Consider the following 25555-nt stretch of genomic DNA (forward strand, 5'->3'; position numbering starts at 1 on the left):
ACCTGATATCCTGACTGTGTTATATGTGTTTATCCTGGTATCCTGACTGTGTTATATGTGTTTATCCTGGTATACTGACTGTTATATGTGTTTATCCTGGTATCCTGACTGTGTTATATGTGGTTAACCTGGTATCCTGACTGTGTTATATTAACCTGGTACCCTGACTGTGTTATATTAACCTGGTATCCTGACTGTGTTATATGTGTTTATCCTGGTATCCTGACTGTGTTATATGTGTTTATCCTGGTATCCTGACTGTTATATGTGTTTATCCTGGTATCCTGCCTGTGTTATATGTGTTTAACCTGGTATCCTGCCTGTTATATTAACCTGGTATCCTGACTGTGTTATATGTGTTTATCCTGGTATCTGACTGTGTTATATGTGTTTATCCTTGTATCCTGAATGTTATATGTGTTTAACCTGGTATCCTGACTGTGTTATATTAACCTGGTACCCTGGCTGTGTTATATGTGTTTAACCTGGTATCCTGACTGTGTTATATTAACCTGGTATCCTGACTGTGTTATATTAACCTGGTACCCTGACTGTGTTATATGTGTTTATCCTGGTATCCTGACTGTGTTAAATGTGTTTAACCTGGTATCCTGACTGTGTTATATGTGTTTAACCTGGTATCCTGACTGTGTTATATGTGTTTAACCTGGTATCCTGACTGTTATATGTGTTTATCCTGGTATCCTGACTGTTATATGTGTTTATCCTGGTATCCTGACTGTTATATGTGTGTAACCTGGTATCCTGACTGTTATATGTGTTTATCCGGGTATCCTGACTGTGTTATATGTGCTTAACCTGGTATCTTGCCTGTGTTATATTAACCTGGTATCCTGACTGTGTTATATGTGTTTAACCTGGTATCCTGACTGTGTTATACATGTTTAACCTGGTATCCTGACTGTTATATTAACCTGGTATCCCGACTGTGTTATATGTGTTCCCCCTGGTATCCCTACTGTGTTATATGTCCCCCCCCTTGGTATCCCTACTGTGTTATATGTGTTCCCCCCCTGGTATCCCTACTGTGTTATATGTGTTCCCCCCCCCTGGTATCCCTACTGTGTTATATGTGTTCCCCCTGCTATCCCTACTGTGTTATATGTGTTCCCCCTGGTATCCCTACTGTGTTATATGTCCCCCCCCCCCCCCCCCCGGTATCCCTACTGTGTTATATGTGTTCCCCCTGGTATCCCTACTGTGTTATATGTGTTCCCCCTGGTATCCCTACTGTGTTATATGTGTTCCCCACCTGGTATCCCTACTGTGTTATATGTGTTCCCCCCCTGGTATCCCTACTGTGTTATATGTGTGTCCCCCCCCTGGTTTTCCTACTGTGTTATATGTGTTTAACCTGGTATACTGACTGTGTTATATTAACCTGGTATCCTGACTGTGTTATATTAACCTGGTATCCTGACTGTGTTATGTGTTTAACCTGGTATCCTGACTGTGTTATATGTGTTTAACCTGGTATCCTGACTGTGTTATATGTGTTTAACCTGGTATCCTGACTGTGTTATATTAACCTGGTATCCTGACTGTGTTATATTAACCTGGTATCCTGACTGTGTTATATTAACCTGGTATCCTGACTGTGTTATATGTGTTTAACCTGGTATACTGACTGTGTTATATTAACCTGGTATCATGACTGTGTTATATTAACCTGGTATCCTGACTGTGTTATATTAACCTGGTATCCTGACTGTGTTATATTAACCTGGTATCCTGACTGTGTTATATGTGTTTAACCTGGTATCCTGACTGTGTTATATGTGTTTAACCTGGTATCCTGACTGTGTTATATTAACCTGGTATACTGACTGTGTTATATTATCCTGGTATCCTGACTGTGTTATATTAACCTGGTATCCTGACTGTGTTATATGTGTTTAACCTGGTATCCTGACTGTGTTATATGTGTTTAACCTGGTATCCTGACTGTGTTATATTAACCTGGTATCCTGACTGTGTTATATTAACCTGGTATCCTGACTGTGTTATATTAACCTGGTATCCTGACTGTGTTATATTAACCTGGTATCCTGACTGTGTTATATGTGTTTAACCTGGTATCCTGACTGTGTTATATGTGTTTAACCTGGTATCCTGACTGTGTTATATTAACCTTGTATCCTGACTGTGTTATATTAACCTGGTATCCTGACTGTGTTATATGTGTTTAACCTGGTATCCTGAATGTGTTATATGTGTTTAACCTGGTATCCTGACTGTGTTATATTAACCTGGTATCCTGACTGTGTTATATTAACCTGGTATCCTGACTGTGTTATATTAACCTGGTATCCTGACTGTGTTATATGTGTTTAACCTGGTATACTGACTGTGTTATATTAACCTGGTATCCTGACTGTGTTATATTAACCTGGTATCCTGACTGTGTTATATTAACCTGGTATCCTGACTGTGTTATATTAACCTGGTATCCTGACTGTGTTATATGTGTTTAACCTGGTATCCTGACTGTGTTATATTAACCTGGTATCCTGACTGTGTTATATTAACCTGGTATCCTGACTGTGTTATGTTAACCTGGTATCCTGACTGTGTTACATTAACCTGGTATCCTGACTGTGTTATATGTGTTTAACCTGGTATCCTGACTGTGTTATATGTGTTTAACCTGGTGTTTTCTACCTGTGTTGCCAGGTAAACTGGACATCGGCCCTGACGACCCCAGGTGGATTGGTGCGTGGTGGGGTGGCTTCTTGCTCTGCGGTGCCTTACTCTTCATCTCCTCCCTCTTCATGTTCGGCTTCCCCCAGTCCCTGAATGAGCAGGATGTGGACAGTGGGGGGGAGAGTGAACAGGCCATGTTGCCCCCCTCCCTGTCCAGGGATTACGAGGGGAACAAGCCCACTAATGGGGCGATCCATGGCTTCCAGGCCAATAGTGGACTGACCTGCTGCGAGCACATGAGAGGTGAGATATCTACTGTCATAGAATAATATGGTAATGTCAGCGATGTTGGTCAGGGGAGAGGTCTGCTTCTCTGTTTATTAACAGACTGGTGTTAATGGATACGGTACACATGTCAAATACATACAAGATATTATGTTGTGATGTACACAGTTTCAATCACCCCCCACCCCTTTACAGTCATCCCCAAGGTGACCAAGCACCTCCTGTCCAACCCTGTGTTTACCTGCATCTCGCTGGCAGCCTGTATGGAGATCGCTGTGGTTGCAGGCTTCGCCACCTTCCTAGGGAAGTACATGGAGCAGCAGTTCAACCTCACCACTTCCTCAGCCAATCAGCTGCTAGGTGATAATGCTAATCACTACATCCAAACCAGAGCATAATAAAACATGGGACTTCTATAGTGGTTTTCAATGACCCTGTGGCCTTTCCCTTCTTCATTCACAGTGTTTGTTATTGGCCCCTTCTCACACACACTCCTCTCTGTCCTCTGTCTCTCCCTAACCCTGGTCCTAACACTGTCCTCTGGTCTCTCCCTAACCCTGGTCCTAACACTGTCCTTCCAACCATAACCCCTGTCCTCTGTCTCTCCCTAACCCTGGTCCTAACACTGTCCTCTGTCTCTCCCTAACACTGTCCTCTGTCTCTCCCTAACCCTGGTCCTAACACTGTCCTCTGTCTATCCCTAACCCTGGTCCTAACACTGTCCTTCCAACCATAACCCCTGTCCTCTGTCTCTCCCTAAACCTGGTACTAACACTGTCCTCTATCCTTCCAACGATAACCCCTGTCCTCTGTCTCTCCCTAACCCTGGTCCTAACACTGTCCTCTGTCTCTCCCTAACCCTGGTCCTAACACTGTCCTCTGTCTCTCCCTAACCCTGGCCCTAACACTGTCCTCTGTCTCTCCCTAACCCTGGTCCTAACACTGTCCTCTGTCTCTCCCTAACCCTGGTCCTAACACTGTCCTCTGTCTCTCCCTAACCCTGGTCCTAACACTGTCCTCTATCCTTCCAACCATAACCCCTCTCCTCTGTCTCTCCCTAACCCTGGTCCTAACACTGTCCTCTGTCTCTCCCTAACCCTGGTCCTAACACTGTCCTCTGTCTCTCCCTAACCCTGGTCCTAACACTGTCCTCTATCCTTCCAACCATAACCCCTGTCCTCTGTCTCTCCGTAACCCTGGTCCTAACACTGTCCTCTGTCTTTTCCCTAACCCTGGTCCTAACACTGTCCTCTATCCTTCCAACCATAACCCCTGTCCTCTGTCTCTCCCTAACCCTGGTCCTAACACTATCCTTCCAACCATAACCCCTGTTCTCTGTCTCTCCCTAACCCTGGTCCTAACACTGTCCTCTGTCTCTCCCTAACCCTGGTCCTAACACTGTCCTCTATCCTTCCAACCATAACCCCTGTCCTCTGTCTCTCCCTAACCCTGGTCCTAACACTGTCCTCTGTCTCTCCCTAACCCTGGTACTAACACTATCCTTCCAACCATAACCCCTGTTCTCTGTCTCTCCCTAACCCTGGTCCTAACACTGTCCTCTGTCTCTCCCTAACCCTGGTCCTAACACTGTCCTCTATCCTTCCAACCATAACCCCTGTCCTCTGTCTCTCCCTAACCCTGGTCCTAACACTATCCTTCCAACCATAACCCCTGTTCTCTGTCTCTCCCTAACCCTGGTCCTAACACTGTCCTCTGTCTCTCCCTAACTTTGGTCCTAACACTGTCCTCTATCCTTCCAACCATAACCCCTGTCCTCTGTCTCTCCCTAACCCTGGTCCTAACACTTTCCTCTGTCTCCCTCTAACCCTGGTACTAACACTATCCTTCCAACCATAACCCCTGTTCTCTGTCTCTCCCTAACCCTGGTCCTAACACTGTCCTCTGTCTCTCCCTAACCCTGGTCCTAACACTGTCCTCTATCCTTCCAACCATAACCCCTGTCTTCTGTCTCTCCCTAACCCTGGTCCTAACACTGTCCTCTGTCTCTCCCTAACCCTGGTCCTAACACTGTCCTCTATCCTTCCAACCATAACCCCTGTCCTCTCCCTCCCTCCCTTCCTCCATAGGTATGACAGCCATTCCGTGTGCGTGTCTGGGTATCTTCCTGGGTGGTCTCTTGGTGAAGAAGTTAGACCTGTCAGCGTTAGGGGCCATCCGTATGGCCATGGGGGTCAACCTCGTCTCCACCGCCTGTTACGTCTCCTTCCTCTTCCTCGGCTGTGACACCGGCCCTGTCGCCGGGGTGACTGTCGCCTACGGCAACGCGTGAGTAGCCTACCGTATCACTGTTAGCGCGTTCAACAATGTTACCAAGTTGTTCCTCACCTTCAACTACAGGACATCTAATAACATTTTATTGGCCACATGTGCAGAATACAAAAGGTGTAGATTTACAGTGAAATGCTTACTTACGAGCCCATTCCCAACAGTACAGTTAAAAATTAAGACAAATATTTTCTAAATATAAAAGGAAATAGTGAAACCATTTTTAAAAATAACGAGGCGATGTAAAGGAAGTACCAGGTAATAACATGGTTATATACAGGGAGTACCAGGTAATAACATGGTTATATACAGGGAGTACCAGGTAATAACATGACTATATACAGGGAGTACCAGGTAATAACATGACTATATACAGGGAGTACCAGGTAATAACATGGTTATATACAGGAAGTACCAGGTAATAACATGGTTATATACAGGAAGTACCAGGTAATAACCTGACTATATACAGGGAGTACCAGGTAATAACATGGTTATATACAGGGAGTACCAGGTAATAACATGACTATATACAGGAAGTACCAGGTAATAACATGACTATATACAGGGAGGTAATAACATGGTTATATACAGGAAGTACCAGGTAATAACATGGTTATATACAGGGAGTACCAGGTAATAACATGACTATATACAGGAAGTACCAGGTAATAACATGACTATATACAGGGAGGTAATAACATGGCTATATACAGGGAGTACCAGGTAATAACATGGTTATATACAGGAAGTACCAGGTAATAACATGGTTATATACAGGAAGTACCAGGTAATAACATGGTTATATACAGGAAGGACCAGGTAATAACCTGACTATATACAGGGAGTACCAGGTAATAACATGGTTATATACAGGGAGTACCAGGTAATAACATGACTATATACAGGAAGTACCAGGTAATAACATGACTATATACAGGGAGGTAATAACATGGTTATATACAGGAAGTACCAGGTAATAACATGGTTATATACAGGGAGTACCAGGTAATAACATGGTTATATGCAGGGAGTACCAGGTAATAACATGACTATATACAGGGAGTACCAGGTAATAACATGACTATATACAGGGAGTACCAGGTAATAACATGGTTATATACAGGGAGGTAATAACATGACTATATACAGGGAGTACCAGGTAATAACATGACTATATGCAGGGAGTACCAGGTAATAACATGGTTATATACAGGGAGTACCAGGTAATAACATGGTTATATACAGGGAGGTAATAACATGGCTATATACAGGGGTACCAGGTAATAACATGGCTATATACAAGTGTGTGTGTGTGTGTGTGTGTGTGTAATAAATAATCAAGGGGGTCAATGTAAATAGTCAGGGTAGACATTTGATCAAATGTTCAGCAGTATAATGGGGGTAGAAGTTGTTCAGGTGCCTTTTGGTCCCAGACTTGGCTGGCTCCGGTACCGCTTGCCGTGCGGTAGCATTGATAACAGTCTATATGGCTTGGGTGGCTGGAGTCCTTGACCATTTTTAGGGCCTTTCTCTGACACCGTCTTGTCTAGAGGTCCAGAATGGCAGGGAGTTCGGCCCCAGTGATGTATTGGACACTACCCTGAAATGCACCTAGTGGTAAGATGCCGAGCAGTTGCTATACCAGGCGGTAATGCAGCCAGTCAAAATGCTCTCAATGGTGCAGCTGTATAACTTTTTGAGGGTCTGAGGGCCCATGCCACATCTTTTCAGCCTCCTGTGGGGGAAGAGGCATTGACGTTCCCTCTTTCACGACTGCGTTGGTGTGTTTGGACATTGATAGGTCCTTAGTGATGTGGAACCCAAGGAACTTGATGCTCTAGGCCCGCTCCACTACAGCCCGTCGATGTGAATGGGGACATGTTCGGCCCTCCGTTTCCTGTAGTCCACAATGAGCACCTTTGTCTTGCCCACGTTGAGTGAGAGGTTGTCTTGGTACCACACTGCCAGGTCTCTGACCTCCTCCTCCTCCGGTCATAAAACCACTCCCTTATTATCTCTACCATAGTTAGAAGTTCAAAATGGTTATTGAATAGTGTAGCCTCTATAAATTACAGAAAGTGTAGTCTCTATAGATGAAAGTGTAGCCTCTATAGATGATAGAAAGTGTAGCCTCTATAAGTGAAAGTGTAGCCTCTATAGATGAAAGTGTAGCCTCTATAGATGATAGTGTAGCCTCTATAGATGAAAGTGTAGCCTCTATAGATGATAGTGTAGACTCTATAGATGCTAGTGTAGACTCTATAGATGACAGGAAGTGTAGCCTCTATAGATGAAAGTGTAGCCTCTATAGATGAAAGTGTAGCCTCTATAGATGAAAGTGTAGCCTCTATAGATGATATTGTAGATTCTATAAATGACAGAAAGTGTAGCCTCTATAGATGACAGTGTAGCCTCTATAGACGATATTGTAGCTTCTATAGATGATAGTGTAGCCTCTATAGATGATCGTGTAGCCTCTATAGATGATCGTGTAGCCTCTATAGATGATAGTGTAGCCTCTATAGATGATAGTGTAGCCTCTATAGATGATAGTGTAGCCTCTATAGATGATAGTGTAGCCTCTATAGATGATAGTGTAGCCTCTATAGATGATAGTGTAGCCTCTATAGATGATAGTGTAGCCTCTATAGATGATAGTGTAGCCTCTATAGATGATAGTGTAGTCTCTATAGATGCTAGTTTAGAACTGCCATGCTCCGACACCACTAAAACAACTGCCATGCTCCGACACCACTAAAACAACTGCCATGCTCCGACACCACTAAAACAACTGCCATGCTCCGACACCACTAAAACAACTGCCATGCTCCGACACCACCAAAACAACTGCCATGCTCCGACACCACTAAAACAACTGCCATGCTCCGACACCACTAAAACAACTGCCATGCTCCGACACCACTAAAACAACTGCCATGCTCCGACACCACTAAAACAACTGCCATGCTCCGACACCACTAAAACAACTGCCATGCTCCGACACCACCAAAACAACTGCCATGCTCCGACACCACTAAAACAACTGCCATGCAGACAAACAGGCTACAGACAGACAAGACTGTCTGGTATTGTTGCAACTCAGCATTCTTCGTCCTCCAAACACGACGAGTTGAGTTTTTACCAAAAAGTTATATTTTTGGTTTCATCTGACCATATGACATTCTCCCAATCTTCTTCTGGATCATCCAAATGCTCTCTAGCAAACTTCAGACGGGCCTGGACATGTATTGGCTTAAGCAGGGGGACACGTCTGCAGGATTTGAGTCCCTGGCGGCGTAGTGTGTTACTGATGGTAGGCTTTGTTACTTTGGTCCCAGCTCTCTGCAGGTCATTCACTAGGTCCCCCCGTGTGGTTCTGGGATTTTTGCTCACCGTTCTTGTGATCATTTTGACCCCACGGGGTGAGATCTTGCATGGAGCCCCAGATCGAGAGAGATTATCAGTGGTCTTGTATGTCTTCCATTTCCTAATAATTGCTTCCACAGTTGATTTCTTCAAACCAAGCTGCTTTCCTATTGCAGATTCAGTCTTCCCAGCCTGGTGCAGGTCTACAATTTTGTTTCTGGTGTCCTTTGGTCTTGGCCATAGTGGAGTTTGGAGTGTGGACAGGTGTCTTTTATACTGATAACAAGTTCAAACAGGTGCCATTAATGCAGGTAACGAGTGGAGGACAGAGGAGCCTCTTAAAGAAGTTACAGGTCTGTGAGAGCCAGAAATATTGCTTGTTTGTAGGTGACTAAATACTTATTTTTCACCATAATTTGCAAAAAACATTAATTAAAAATCCTACAATGTGATTTTCTGGATATTTTTTCTCATTTTGTCTGTCTTAGTTGACGTGTACCTACGATGAAAATTACAGGCCTCTCTCATCTTTTTAAGTGGGAGAACTTGCACAATTGGTGGCTGACTAAATACTTTTTTGCCCCACTGTAGCTATCATTGTACATAGCATGTTTCCAGTGTTTTGATAATGCCATGGTTTCTATATAACAGAACCTGTTTGCCTGTTCCCAGGACCCTGCGGTCATGGCAGAGACCGGAGCATGCCTGCATCAACAACTGTAACTGCTACACAGCCTCAGTGAGCCCTGTGTGTGGCTCCAACGGGATCACCTACCTCTCAGCCTGCTTCGCCGGCTGCCTCACACCTGTAAGTCCCTGGTCTTCTGGCAGGACCTTTACAGCCAGCTGCATTGTCATTGACATCCATAGTAGACCATGTTCTAAAAGTCTCTATACATTATAGAGTCCTATACAGCTGTCCCATGGATTGCTGCATCACCATTCACATGATAGTAGATCACATAAACCCATTGAGTACATCATATCAGGGTCACCAAAACTGTAGGAGCAAGCTATATTAGTCATGTGTGTGAGTCCCAAATGGCACCCTATTCCCTATATAGTGCACTACTTTAGACCAGGGCCCAATGATTCCTATAGTTTATATATTGTATCCACTCCTCTCCAGAACCTGACCAGCTGTATGTCTATCTATAGGGGATATCCTCTCCTGTCCTCCTCCAGAACCAGCTGTCTATCTATAGGTGATATCCTCTCCTGTCCTCCTCCAGAACCAGCTGTCTATCAATAGGTGATATCCTATCCTGTCCTCCAGAACCAGCTGTCTATCTATAGGTGATATCCTCTCCTGTCCTCCTCCAGAACCAGCTGTCTATCTATAGGTTATATCCTCTCCTGTCCTCCTCCATAACCAGCTGTCTATCTATAGGTGATATCCTCTCCTGTCCTCCAGAACCAGCTGTCTATCTATAGGTGATATCCTTTCCTGTCCTCCTCCAGAACCAGCTGTCTATCTATAGGTGATATCCTCTCCTGTCCTCCAGAACCAGCTGTCTATCTATAGGTGATATCCTTTCCTGTCCTCCTCCAGAACCAGCTGTCTATCTATAGGTGATATCCTCTCCTGTCCTCCTCCAGAACCAGCTGTCTATCTATAGGTGATATCCTCTCCTGTCCTCCAGAACCAGCTGTCTATCTATAGGTGATATCCTCTCCTGTCCTCCAGAACCAGCTGTCTATCTATAGGTGATATCCTCTCCTGTCCTCCTCCAGAACCAGCTGTCTATCTATAGGTGATATCCTCTTCTGTCCTCCAGAACCAGCTGTCTATCTATAGGTGATATCCTCTCCTGTCCTCCTCCAGAACCAGCTGTCTATCAATAGGTGATATCCTCTCCTGTCCTCCAGAACCAGCTGTCTATCTATAGGTGATATCCTCTCCTGTCCTCCTCCAGAACCAGCTGTCTATCTATAGGTGATATCCTCTCCTGTCCTCCTCCAGAACCAGCTGTCTATCTATAGGTGATATCCTCTCCTGTCCTCCAGAACCAGCTGTCTATCTATAGGTGATATCCTCTCCTGTCCTCCTCCAGAACCAGCTGTCTATCTATAGGTGATATCCTCTCCTGTCCTCCTCCAGAACCAGCTGTCTATCTATAGGTGATATCCTCTCCTGTCCTCCAGAACCAGCTGTCTATCTATAGGTAATATCCTCTCCTGTCCTCCTCCAGAACCTGACCAGCTGTCTATCTATAGGTGATATCCTCTCCTGTCCTCCAGAACCAGCTGTCTATCTATAGGTAATATCCTCTCCTTTCCTCCAGAACCAGCTGTCTATCTATAGGTAATATCCTCTCCTGTCCTCCTCCAGAACCTGACCAGCTGTATGTGTATCAGCAGTAAGGAGGAGGAGTCGGTGGCGTTGCCGGGGAAATGTCCCAGTCCAGGCTGCCAACAGGCCTTTATCACCTTCCTTTGTGTCATCTGTGTGTGCAGCATGATCGGAGCCATGGCCCAGACACCCTCTGTCGTCATACTTATCAGGTAACCTCTAACCCTGACCTCTGGCCCAGACCCCCTCTGTTATCATACTCATCAGGTCATCTCTATCCCTGACCTGTAACCCAGACCCCCTCTGTTATCATACTCATCAGGTCATCTCTAACCCTGACCTCTAACCCAGACCCCCTCTGTTATCATACTCATCAGGTCATCTCTATCCCTGACCTCTAACCCAGACCCCCTCTGTTATCATACTCATCAGGTCATCTCTAACCCTGATCTCTAACCCTGACCCCCTCTGTTATCAGGTAATCTCTATCCCTGACCTCTAACCCAGACCCCCTCTGTTATCATACTCATCAGGTCATCTCTAACCCTGATCTCTAACCCTGACCCCCTCTGTTATCAGGTAATCTCTATCCCTGACCTCTAACCCAGACCCCCTCTGTTATCATACTCATCAGGTAACCTCTAACCCTGACCCCCTCTGTTATCATACTCATCAGGTAACCTCTAACCCTGACCCCCTCTGTTATCATACTCATCAGGTAACCTCTAACCCTGACCCCCTCTGTTATCATACTCATCAGGTAACCTCTAACCCAGATCCCCTCTGTTATCATACTCATCAGGTAACCGCTAACCCAGACCCCCTCTGTTATCATACTCATCAGGTAACCTCTAACCCTGACCCCCTCTGTTATCATACTCATCAGGTAACCTCTAGCCCAGACCCCCTCTGTTATCATACTCATTAGGTAACCTCTAACCCTGACCCCCTCTGTTATCATACTCATCAGGTAACCGCTAACCCAGACCCCCTCTGTTATCATACTCATCAGGTAACCTCTAACCCAGACCCCCTCTGTTATCATACTCATCAGGTTAGACCACTCAGACGTACCTGTGTTATGTGGACCACAGGAAGAGTAGCTGCTGGATTTGCAATAGTCAAAGGGTCCTAATCAATGAAATCCTCTAACCCCCGATGTCATCATTCTGGTCCCCAGCAAGAAATCCAAATAATGTTCCTCAAACAGAAGGGGAACGAACAAAGAGTCACTGACACCAACCAAAACCAAACAGGTTTAGGAGGGGTTCTGAAAGACACTCATGGGGGTGTCCACTGACAGTTGACTAGCAACAACAACTGGAAAGCTTAAAGACACCCACCATGAGAGCCCACTAAATTTCCTTAAGAAGAGGCAACGAAAAACACACACCAAACTTATAGACAGGAAGCAAACCAAAAAGGTGGTGCAAGGATCCAAGGAAATCAGATAAATAATGTTTTTCTAGAAATCAGATTGGGAGCCAACTACAGGTGTTAACCCCACACATCTCTCAAGGCAACTGGAGCACTGGGCCAGACACTCTTAAATAACACCTGGGCCAGATACTCTTAAATAACACCTGGGCCAGACGCTCTTAAATGACACCTGGGCCAGACGCTCTTAAATGACACCTGGGCCAGACACTCTTAAATAACACCTGGGTCAGACACTCTTAAATAACACCTGGGTCAGACACTCTTAAATAACGCCTGGGCCAGACACTCTTAAATAACACCTGGGCCAGCACAGTAGAAACACCTTCCCACTAATGAGATGACACCAGCAAAGGTGTAACACCTACAGACTAACGAGGTGGCAACCAGCACAGGTGTAACACATACTGACTAACGAGATGGCAACCAGAACAGGTGTAACACATACTGACTAACGAGGTGACAACCAGAACAGGTGTAACACATACTGACTAACGAGGTGACAACCAGAACAGGTGTAACACATACTGACTAAGGATGTGAAACCAATCTGTGCTAAAGTCTAACTCCAAAGCAGAAATGGTCAAACCAAAGCCTGTAACAGTTCACATCAGGTTTCTTACACTTTATTCCATCATGAATATCCCTTTATTTCCACATGCTTACTGCTGTTACTATGCTGCTGTTACTATGCTGCTGTTACTATGCTGCTGTTACTATGCTGCTGTAATGGCTTGCTGCTGTTACTATGCTGCTGTTACTATGCTGCTGTTACTATGCTGCTGTTACTATGCTGCTGTTACTATGCTGCTGTTACTATGCTGCTGTAATGGCTTGCTGCTGTTACTATGCTGCTGTTACTATGCTGCTGTAATGGCTTGCTGCTGTTACTATGCTGCTGTTACTATGCTGCTGTAATGGCTTGCTGCTGTTACTATGCTGCTGTTACTATACTGCTGTTACTATGCTGCTGTAATGGCTTGCTGCTGTTACTATGCTGCTGTTACTAAACTGCTGTTACTATGCTGCTGTTACTATGCTGCTGTTACTATGCTGCTGTTACTATGCTGCTGTAATGGCTTGCTGCTGTTACTATGCTGCTGTTACTATGCTGCTGTAATGGCTTGCTGCTGTTACTATGTTGCTGTTACTATGCTGCTGTTACTATGCTGCTGTAATGGCTTGCTGCTGTTACTATGCTGCTGTAATGGCCTGCTGATGTTACTATGCTGCTGTCACTATGCTGCTGTTACTATGCTGCTGTTACTATGCTGCTGTTACTATGCTGCTGTTACTATGCTGCTGTAATGGCCTGCTGCTGTTACTATGCTGCTGTAATGGCCTGCTGATGTTACTATGCTGCTGTCACTATGCTGCTGTAATGGCATGCTGCTGTTATTATGCTGCTGTTACTATGCTGCTGCTGTAATGGCTTGCTGCTGTGACTATGCTGCTGTAATGGCATGCTGCTGTTACTATGCTGCTGTTACTATGCTGCTGCTGTAATGGCTTGCTGCTGTGACTATGCTGCTATAATGGCTTGCTGCTGTTACTATGCTGCTGTTACTATGCTGCTGTAATTTCTTGCTGCTGTTACTATGCTGCTGTAATGGCTTGCTGCTGTTACTATGCTGCTGTTACTATGCTGCTGTAATGGCTTGCTGCTGTTACTATGCTGCTGTTACTATGCTGCTGTAATGGCTTGCTGCTGTTACTATGCTGCTGTTACTATGCTGCTGTTACTATGCTGCTGTAATGGCTTGCTACTGTTACTATGCTGCTGTTACTATGCTGCAGTTACTATGCTACTGTAATGGCCTGCTGCTGTTACTATGCTGCTGTTACTATGCTGCTTGTTACTATGCTGCTGTAATGGCTTGCTGCTGTTACTATGCTGCTGTTACTATGCTGCTGTAATGGCTTGCTGCTGTTACTATGCTGCTGTAATGGCTTGCTGCTGTTACTATGCTGCTGTTACTATGCTGCTGTAATGGCTTGCTGCTGTTACTATGCCGCTGTTACTATGCCGCTGTTACTATGCCGCTGTTACTATGCTGCTGTTACTATGCTGCTGTTACTATGCTGCTGTAATGGACAGAACAGAACAGGTGTAACACATACTGACTAACGAGGTGACAACCAGAACAGGTGTAACACATACTGACTAACGAGGTGACAACCAGAACAGGTGTAACACATACTGACTAAGGATGTGAAACCAATCTGTGCTAAAGTCTAACTCCAAAGCAGAAATGGTCAAACCAAAGCCTGTAACAGTTCACATCAGGTTTCTTACACTTTATTCCATCATGAATATCCCTTTATTTCCACATGCTTACTGCTGTTACTATGCTGCTGTTACTATGCTGCTGTTACTATGCTGCTGTTACTATGCTGCTGTAATGGCTTGCTGCTGTTACTATGCTGCTGTTACTATGCTGCTGTTACTATGCTGCTGTTACTATGCTGCTGTTACTATGCTGCTGTTACTATGCTGCTGTAATGGCTTGCTGCTGTTACTATGCTGCTGTTACTATGCTGCTGTAATGGCTTGCTGCTGTTACTATGCTGCTGTTACTATGCTGCTGTAATGGCTTGCTGCTGTTACTATGCTGCTGTTACTATACTGCTGTTACTATGCTGCTGTAAAGGCTTGCTGCTGTTACTATGCTGCTGTTACTAAACTGCTGTTACTATGCTGCTGTTACTATGCTGCTGTTACTATGCTGCTGTTACTATGCTGCTGTAATGGCTTGCTGCTGTTACTATGCTGCTGTTACTATGCTGCTGTAATGGCTTGCTGCTGTTACTATGTTGCTGTTACTATGCTGCTGTTACTATGCTGCTGTAATGGCTTGCTGCTGTTACTATGCTGCTGTAATGGCCTGCTGATGTTACTATGCTGCTGTCACTATGCTGCTGTTACTATGCTGCTGTTACTATGCTGCTGTTACTATGCTGCTGTTACTATGCTGCTGTAATGGCCTGCTGCTGTTACTATGCTGCTGTAATGGCCTGCTGATGTTACTATGCTGCTGTCACTATGCTGCTGTAATGGCATGCTGCTGTTATTATGCTGCTGTTACTATGCTGCTGCTGTAATGGCTTGCTGCTGTGACTATGCTGCTGTAATGGCATGCTGCTGTTACTATGCTGCTGTTACTATGCTGCTGCTGTAATGGCTTGCTGCTGTGACTATGCTGCTATAATGGCTTGCTGCTGTTACTATGCTGCTGTTACTATGCTGCTGTAATTTCTTGCTGCTGTTACTATGCTGCTGTAATGGCTTGCTGCTGTTACTATGCTGCTGTTACTATGCTGCTGTAATGGCTTGCTGCTGTTACTATGCTGCTGTTACTATGCTGCTGTAATGGCTTGCTGCTGTTACTATGCTGCTGTTACTATGCTGCTGTTACTATGCTGCTGTAATGGCTTGCTACTGTTACTATGCTGCTGTTACTATGCTGCAGTTACTATGCTACTGTAATGGCCTGCTGCTGTTACTATGCTGCTGTTACTATGCTGCTTGTTACTATGCTGCTGTAATGGCTTGCTGCTGTTACTATGCTGCTGTTACTATGCTGCTGTAATGGCTTGCTGCTGTTACTATGCTGCTGTAATGGCTTGCTGCTGTTACTATGCTGCTGTTACTATGCTGCTGTAATGGCTTGCTGCTGTTACTATGCCGCTGTTACTATGCCGCTGTTACTATGCCGCTGTTACTATGCTGCTGTTACTATGCTGCTGTTACTATGCTGCTGTAATGGCTTTCTGCTGTTACTATGCTGCTGTTACTATGCTGCTGTAATGTCTTGCTGCTGTTACTATGCTGCTGTAATGGCTTGCTGCTGTTACTATGCTGCTGTTACTATGCTGCTGTTACTATGCTGCTGTAATGGCTTGCTGCTGTTACTATGCTGCTGTTACTATGCTGCTGTTACTATGCTGCTGTAACGACCTGCTGCTGTAATGGCCTGCTGCTGTTACTATGCTGCTGTTACTATGCTGCTGTAATGGCTTGCTGCTGTTACTAAGCTGCTGTTACTATGCTGCTGTTACTATGCTGCTGTAACGACCTGCTGCTGTAATGGCCTGCTGCTGTTACTATGCTGCTGTTACTATGCTGCTGTAATGGCTTGCTGCTGTTACTATGCTGCTGTTACTATGCTGCTGTTACTATGCTGCTGTTACTAAGCTGCTGTTATTATGCTGCTGTTACTATGCTGCTGTAACGACCTGCTGCTGCTTTTACTATGCTGCTGTTACTATGCTGCTGTTACTATGCTGCTGTTACTATGCTGCTGTGACTATGCTGCTGTAACGGCTTACTGCTGTAATGGCCTGCTGCTGTTACTATGCTGTTGTTACTATGCTGCTGTTACTATGCTGCTGTTACTATGCTGCTGTAACGGCCTGCTGCTGTTACTATGCTACTGTTACTATGCTGCTGTAATGGCTTGCTGCTGTTACTATGCTGCTGTTACTATGCTGCTGTTACTAAGCTGCTGTTACTAAGCTGCTGTTACTATGCTGCTGTTACTATGCTGCTGTTACTAAGCTGCTGTTACTATGCTGCTGTTACTATGCTGCTGTTACTATGCTGCTGTTACAAAGCTGCTGTTACTATGCTGCTGTTACTAAGCTGATGTTACTATGCTGCTGTTACTAAGCTGCTGTTACTATGCTGCTGTTACTATGCTGCTGTTACTATGCTGCTGTAATGGCTTACTGCTGTTACTATGCTGCTGTTAGTATGCTGCTGTTACTATGCTGCTGTTACTATGCTGCTGTTACTATGCTGCTGTAATGGCTTGCTGCTGTTTACTATGCTGCTGTTACTATGCTGCTGTAATGGCTTTCTGCTGTTACTATGCTGCTGTTACTATGCTGCTGTTACAATGCTGCTGTAATGGCTTGCTGCTGTTACTATGCTGCTGTAATGGCTTGCTGCTGTTACTATGCTGCTGTTACTATGCTGCTGTAACGACCTGCTGCTGTAATGGCCTGCTGCTGTTACTATGCTGCTGTTACTATGCTGCGGTAATGGCTTGCTGCTGTTACTAAGCTGCTGTTACTATGCTGCTGTTACTATGCTGCTGTAACGACCTGCTGCTGTAATGGCCTGCTGCTGTTACTATGCTGCTGTTACTATGCTGCTGTTACTATGCTGCTGTAATGGCTTGCTGCTGTTACTATGCCGCTGTTACTATGCCGCTGTTACTATGCCGCTGTTACTATGCTGCTGTTACTATGCTGCTGTTACTATGCTGCTGTAATGGACAGAACAGAACAGGTGTAACACATACTGACTAACGAGGTGACAACCAGAACAGGTGTAACACATACTGACTAACGAGGTGACAACCAGAACAGGTGTAACACATACTGACTAAGGATGTGAAACCAATCTGTGCTAAAGTCTAACTCCAAAGCAGAAATGGTCAAACCAAAGCCTGTAACAGTTCACATCAGGTTTCTTACACTTTATTCCATCATGAATATCCCTTTATTTCCACATGCTTACTGCTGTTACTATGCTGCTGTTACTATGCTGCTGTTACTATGCTGCTGTTACTATGCTGCTGTAATGGCTTGCTGCTGTTACTATGCTGCTGTTACTATGCTGCTGTTACTATGCTGCTGTTACTATGCTGCTGTTACTATGCTGCTGTTACTATGCTGCTGTAATGGCTTGCTGCTGTTACTATGCTGCTGTTACTATGCTGCTGTAATGGCTTGCTGCTGTTACTATGCTGCTGTTACTATGCTGCTGTAATGGCTTGCTGCTGTTACTATGCTGCTGTTACTATACTGCTGTTACTATGCTGCTGTAATGGCTTGCTGCTGTTACTATGCTGCTGTTACTAAACTGCTGTTACTATGCTGCTGTTACTATGCTGCTGTTACTATGCTGCTGTTACTATGCTGCTGTAATGGCTTGCTGCTGTTACTATGCTGCTGTTACTATGCTGCTGTAATGGCTTGCTGCTGTTACTATGTTGCTGTTACTATGCTGCTGTTACTATGCTGCTGTAATGGCTTGCTGCTGTTACTATGCTGCTGTAATGGCCTGCTGATGTTACTATGCTGCTGTCACTATGCTGCTGTTACTATGCTGCTGTTACTATGCTGCTGTTACTATGCTGCTGTTACTATGCTGCTGTAATGGCCTGCAGCTGTTACTATGCTGCTGTAATGGCCTGCTGATGTTACTATGCTGCTGTCACTATGCTGCTGTAATGGCATGCTGCTGTTATTATGCTGCTGTTACTATGCTGCTGCTGTAATGGCTTGCTGCTGTGACTATGCTGCTGTAATGGCATGCTGCTGTTACTATGCTGCTGTTACTATGCTGCTGCTGTAATGGCTTGCTGCTGTGACTATGCTGCTATAATGGCTTGCTGCTGTTACTATGCTGCTGTTACTATGCTGCTGTAATTTCTTGCTGCTGTTACTATGCTGCTGTAATGGCTTGCTGCTGTTACTATGCTGCTGTTACTATGCTGCTGTAATGGCTTGCTGCTGTTACTATGCTGCTGTTACTATGCTGCTGTAATGGCTTGCTGCTGTTACTATGCTGCTGTTACTATGCTGCTGTTACTATGCTGCTGTAATGGCTTGCTACTGTTACTATGCTGCTGTTACTATGCTGCAGTTACTATGCTACTGTAATGGCCTGCTGCTGTTACTATGCTGCTGTTACTATGCTGCTTGTTACTATGCTGCTGTAATGGCTTGCTGCTGTTACTATGCTGCTGTTACTATGCTGCTGTAATGGCTTGCTGCTGTTACTATGCTGCTGTAATGGCTTGCTGCTGTTACTATGCTGCTGTTACTATGCTGCTGTAATGGCTTGCTGCTGTTACTATGCCGCTGTTACTATGCCGCTGTTACTATGCCGCTGTTACTATGCTGCTGTTACTATGCTGCTGTTACTATGCTGCTGTAATGGACAGAACAGAACAGGTGTAACACATACTGACTAACGAGGTGACAACCAGAACAGGTGTAACACATACTGACTAACGAGGTGACAACCAGAACAGGTGTAACACATACTGACTAAGGATGTGAAACCAATCTGTGCTAAAGTCTAACTCCAAAGCAGAAATGGTCAAACCAAAGCCTGTAACAGTTCACATCAGGTTTCTTACACTTTATTCCATCATGAATATCCCTTTATTTCCACATGCTTACTGCTGTTACTATGCTGCTGTTACTATGCTGCTGTTACTATGCTGCTGTTACTATGCTGCTGTAATGGCTTGCTGCTGTTACTATGCTGCTGTTACTATGCTGCTGTTACTATGCTGCTGTTACTATGCTGCTGTTACTATGCTGCTGTTACTATGCTGCTGTAATGGCTTGCTGCTGTTACTATGCTGCTGTTACTATGCTGCTGTAATGGCTTGCTGCTGTTACTATGCTGCTGTTACTATGCTGCTGTAATGGCTTGCTGCTGTTACTATGCTGCTGTTACTATACTGCTGTTACTATGCTGCTGTAAAGGCTTGCTGCTGTTACTATGCTGCTGTTACTAAACTGCTGTTACTATGCTGCTGTTACTATGCTGCTGTTACTATGCTGCTGTTACTATGCTGCTGTAATGGCTTGCTGCTGTTACTATGCTGCTGTTACTATGCTGCTGTAATGGCTTGCTGCTGTTACTATGTTGCTGTTACTATGCTGCTGTTACTATGCTGCTGTAATGGCTTGCTGCTGTTACTATGCTGCTGTAATGGCCTGCTGATGTTACTATGCTGCTGTCACTATGCTGCTGTTACTATGCTGCTGTTACTATGCTGCTGTTACTATGCTGCTGTTACTATGCTGCTGTAATGGCCTGCTGCTGTTACTATGCTGCTGTAATGGCCTGCTGATGTTACTATGCTGCTGTCACTATGCTGCTGTAATGGCATGCTGCTGTTATTATGCTGCTGTTACTATGCTGCTGCTGTAATGGCTTGCTGCTGTGACTATGCTGCTGTAATGGCATGCTGCTGTTACTATGCTGCTGTTACTATGCTGCTGCTGTAATGGCTTGCTGCTGTGACTATGCTGCTATAATGGCTTGCTGCTGTTACTATGCTGCTGTTACTATGCTGCTGTAATTTCTTGCTGCTGTTACTATGCTGCTGTAATGGCTTGCTGCTGTTACTATGCTGCTGTTACTATGCTGCTGTAATGGCTTGCTGCTGTTACTATGCTGCTGTTACTATGCTGCTGTAATGGCTTGCTGCTGTTACTATGCTGCTGTTACTATGCTGCTGTTACTATGCTGCTGTAATGGCTTGCTACTGTTACTATGCTGCTGTTACTATGCTGCAGTTACTATGCTACTGTAATGGCCTGCTGCTGTTACTATGCTGCTGTTACTATGCTGCTTGTTACTATGCTGCTGTAATGGCTTGCTGCTGTTACTATGCTGCTGTTACTATGCTGCTGTAATGGCTTGCTGCTGTTACTATGCTGCTGTAATGGCTTGCTGCTGTTACTATGCTGCTGTTACTATGCTGCTGTAATGGCTTGCTGCTGTTACTATGCCGCTGTTACTATGCCGCTGTTACTATGCCGCTGTTACTATGCTGCTGTTACTATGCTGCTGTTACTATGCTGCTGTAATGGCTTTCTGCTGTTACTATGCTGCTGTTACTATGCTGCTGTAATGTCTTGCTGCTGTTACTATGCTGCTGTAATGGCTTGCTGCTGTTACTATGCTGCTGTTACTATGCTGCTGTTACTATGCTGCTGTAATGGCTTGCTGCTGTTACTATGCTGCTGTTACTATGCTGCTGTTACTATGCTGCTGTAACGACCTGCTGCTGTAATGGCCTGCTGCTGTTACTATGCTGCTGTTACTATGCTGCTGTAATGGCTTGCTGCTGTTACTAAGCTGCTGTTACTATGCTGCTGTTACTATGCTGCTGTAACGACCTGCTGCTGTAATGGCCTGCTGCTGTTACTATGCTGCTGTTACTATGCTGCTGTAATGGCTTGCTGCTGTTACTATGCTGCTGTTACTATGCTGCTGTTACTATGCTGCTGTTACTAAGCTGCTGTTATTATGCTGCTGTTACTATGCTGCTGTAACGACCTGCTGCTGCTTTTACTATGCTGCTGTTACTATGCTGCTGTTACTATGCTGCTGTTACTATGCTGCTGTGACTATGCTGCTGTAACGGCTTACTGCTGTAATGGCCTGCTGCTGTTACTATGCTGTTGTTACTATGCTGCTGTTACTATGCTGCTGTTACTATGCTGCTGTAACGGCCTGCTGCTGTTACTATGCTACTGTTACTATGCTGCTGTAATGGCTTGCTGCTGTTACTATGCTGCTGTTACTATGCTGCTGTTACTAAGCTGCTGTTACTAAGCTGCTGTTACTATGCTGCTGTTACTATGCTGCTGTTACTAAGCTGCTGTTACTATGCTGCTGTTACTATGCTGCTGTTACTATGCTGCTGTTACAAAGCTGCTGTTACTATGCTGCTGTTACTAAGCTGATGTTACTATGCTGCTGTTACTAAGCTGCTGTTACTATGCTGCTGTTACTATGCTGCTGTTACTATGCTGCTGTAATGGCTTACTGCTGTTACTATGCTGCTGTTAGTATGCTGCTGTTACTATGCTGCTGTTACTATGCTGCTGTTACTATGCTGCTGTAATGGCTTGCTGCTGTTTACTATGCTGCTGTTACTATGCTGCTGTAATGGCTTTCTGCTGTTACTATGCTGCTGTTACTATGCTGCTGTTACAATGCTGCTGTAATGGCTTGCTGCTGTTACTATGCTGCTGTAATGGCTTGCTGCTGTTACTATGCTGCTGTTACTATGCTGCTGTAACGACCTGCTGCTGTAATGGCCTGCTGCTGTTACTATGCTGCTGTTACTATGCTGCGGTAATGGCTTGCTGCTGTTACTAAGCTGCTGTTACTATGCTGCTGTTACTATGCTGCTGTAACGACCTGCTGCTGTAATGGCCTGCTGCTGTTACTATGCTGCTGTTACTATGCTGCTGTTACTATGCTGCTGTAATGGCTTGCTGCTGTTACTATGCCGCTGTTACTATGCCGCTGTTACTATGCCGCTGTTACTATGCTGCTGTTACTATGCTGCTGTTACTATGCTGCTGTAATGGACAGAACAGAACAGGTGTAACACATACTGACTAACGAGGTGACAACCAGAACAGGTGTAACACATACTGACTAACGAGGTGACAACCAGAACAGGTGTAACACATACTGACTAAGGATGTGAAACCAATCTGTGCTAAAGTCTAACTCCAAAGCAGAAATGGTCAAACCAAAGCCTGTAACAGTTCACATCAGGTTTCTTACACTTTATTCCATCATGAATATCCCTTTATTTCCACATGCTTACTGCTGTTACTATGCTGCTGTTACTATGCTGCTGTTACTATGCTGCTGTTACTATGCTGCTGTAATGGCTTGCTGCTGTTACTATGCTGCTGTTACTATGCTGCTGTTACTATGCTGCTGTTACTATGCTGCTGTTACTATGCTGCTGTTACTATGCTGCTGTAATGGCTTGCTGCTGTTACTATGCTGCTGTTACTATGCTGCTGTAATGGCTTGCTGCTGTTACTATGCTGCTGTTACTATGCTGCTGTAATGGCTTGCTGCTGTTACTATGCTGCTGTTACTATACTGCTGTTACTATGCTGCTGTAATGGCTTGCTGCTGTTACTATGCTGCTGTTACTAAACTGCTGTTACTATGCTGCTGTTACTATGCTGCTGTTACTATGCTGCTGTTACTATGCTGCTGTAATGGCTTGCTGCTGTTACTATGCTGCTGTTACTATGCTGCTGTAATGGCTTGCTGCTGTTACTATGTTGCTGTTACTATGCTGCTGTTACTATGCTGCTGTAATGGCTTGCTGCTGTTACTATGCTGCTGTAATGGCCTGCTGATGTTACTATGCTGCTGTCACTATGCTGCTGTTACTATGCTGCTGTTACTATGCTGCTGTTACTATGCTGCTGTTACTATGCTGCTGTAATGGCCTGCAGCTGTTACTATGCTGCTGTAATGGCCTGCTGATGTTACTATGCTGCTGTCACTATGCTGCTGTAATGGCATGCTGCTGTTATTATGCTGCTGTTACTATGCTGCTGCTGTAATGGCTTGCTGCTGTGACTATGCTGCTGTAATGGCATGCTGCTGTTACTATGCTGCTGTTACTATGCTGCTGCTGTAATGGCTTGCTGCTGTGACTATGCTGCTATAATGGCTTGCTGCTGTTACTATGCTGCTGTTACTATGCTGCTGTAATTTCTTGCTGCTGTTACTATGCTGCTGTAATGGCTTGCTGCTGTTACTATGCTGCTGTTACTATGCTGCTGTAATGGCTTGCTGCTGTTACTATGCTGCTGTTACTATGCTGCTGTAATGGCTTGCTGCTGTTACTATGCTGCTGTTACTATGCTGCTGTTACTATGCTGCTGTAATGGCTTGCTACTGTTACTATGCTGCTGTTACTATGCTGCAGTTACTATGCTACTGTAATGGCCTGCTGCTGTTACTATGCTGCTGTTACTATGCTGCTTGTTACTATGCTGCTGTAATGGCTTGCTGCTGTTACTATGCTGCTGTTACTATGCTGCTGTAATGGCTTGCTGCTGTTACTATGCTGCTGTAATGGCTTGCTGCTGTTACTATGCTGCTGTTACTATGCTGCTGTAATGGCTTGCTGCTGTTACTATGCCGCTGTTACTATGCCGCTGTTACTATGCCACTGTTACTATGCTGCTGTTACTATGCTGCTGTTACTATGCTGCTGTAATGGCTTTCTGCTGTTACTATGCTGCTGTTACTATGCTGCTGTAATGTCTTGCTGCTGTTACTATGCTGCTGTAATGGCTTGCTGCTGTTACTATGCTGCTGTTACTATGCTGCTGTTACTATGCTGCTGTAATGGCTTGCTGCTGTTACTATGCTGCTGTTACTATGCTGCTGTTACTATGCTGCTGTAACGACCTGCTGCTGTAATGGCCTGCTGCTGTTACTATGCTGCTGTTACTATGCTGCTGTAATGGCTTGCTGCTGTTACTAAGCTGCTGTTACTATGCTGCTGTTACTATGCTGCTGTAACGACCTGCTGCTGTAATGGCCTGCTGCTGTTACTATGCTGCTGTTACTATGCTGCTGTAATGGCTTGCTGCTGTTACTATGCTGCTGTTACTATGCTGCTGTTACTATGCTGCTGTTACTAAGCTGCTGTTATTATGCTGCTGTTACTATGCTGCTGTAACGACCTGCTGCTGCTTTTACTATGCTGCTGTTACTATGCTGCTGTTACTATGCTGCTGTTACTATGCTGCTGTGACTATGCTGCTGTAACGGCTTACTGCTGTAATGGCCTGCTGCTGTTACTATGCTGTTGTTACTATGCTGCTGTTACTATGCTGCTGTTACTATGCTGCTGTAACGGCCTGCTGCTGTTACTATGCTACTGTTACTATGCTGCTGTAATGGCTTGCTGCTGTTACTATGCTGCTGTTACTATGCTGCTGTTACTAAGCTGCTGTTACTAAGCTGCTGTTACTATGCTGCTGTTACTATGCTGCTGTTACTAAGCTGCTGTTACTATGCTGCTGTTACTATGCTGCTGTTACTATGCTGCTGTTACAAAGCTGCTGTTACTATGCTGCTGTTACTAAGCTGATGTTACTATGCTGCTGTTACTAAGCTGCTGTTACTATGCTGCTGTTACTATGCTGCTGTTACTATGCTGCTGTAATGGCTTACTGCTGTTACTATGCTGCTGTTAGTATGCTGCTGTTACTATGCTGCTGTTACTATGCTGCTGTTACTATGCTGCTGTAATGGCTTGCTGCTGTTTACTATGCTGCTGTTACTATGCTGCTGTAATGGCTTTCTGCTGTTACTATGCTGCTGTTACTATGCTGCTGTTACAATGCTGCTGTAATGGCTTGCTGCTGTTACTATGCTGCTGTAATGGCTTGCTGCTGTTACTATGCTGCTGTTACTATGCTGCTGTAACGACCTGCTGCTGTAATGGCCTGCTGCTGTTACTATGCTGCTGTTACTATGCTGCGGTAATGGCTTGCTGCTGTTACTAAGCTGCTGTTACTATGCTGCTGTTACTATGCTGCTGTAACGACCTGCTGCTGTAATGGCCTGCTGCTGTTACTATGCTGCTGTTACTATGCTGCTGTTACTATGCTGCTGTAATG

The 25555-nt window shown here is 44.9% G+C and overlaps 1 protein-coding gene across 1 annotated transcript in view; it reads left to right on the forward strand.

Annotated features, from left to right (window-relative positions):
• Positions 1-25555, forward strand: part of LOC139394459 (solute carrier organic anion transporter family member 3A1-like) — a 49972-nt gene that overhangs the window by 18809 nt on the left and 5608 nt on the right. Inside the window, exons 4-8 of the mRNA XM_071142527.1 lie at positions 2695-2967; positions 3145-3309; positions 5037-5235; positions 9277-9412; positions 10937-11109. Of these exons, the coding sequence (XP_070998628.1) occupies positions 2695-2967; positions 3145-3309; positions 5037-5235; positions 9277-9412; positions 10937-11109 (946 nt within the window). The remainder of the gene's footprint in view (positions 1-2694; positions 2968-3144; positions 3310-5036; positions 5236-9276; positions 9413-10936; positions 11110-25555) is intronic.

Source organism: Oncorhynchus clarkii, unplaced genomic scaffold (assembly GCF_045791955.1).
Source record: "Oncorhynchus clarkii lewisi isolate Uvic-CL-2024 unplaced genomic scaffold, UVic_Ocla_1.0 unplaced_contig_12165_pilon_pilon, whole genome shotgun sequence".
NCBI classification, from domain to species: domain Eukaryota; kingdom Metazoa; phylum Chordata; class Actinopteri; order Salmoniformes; family Salmonidae; genus Oncorhynchus; species Oncorhynchus clarkii.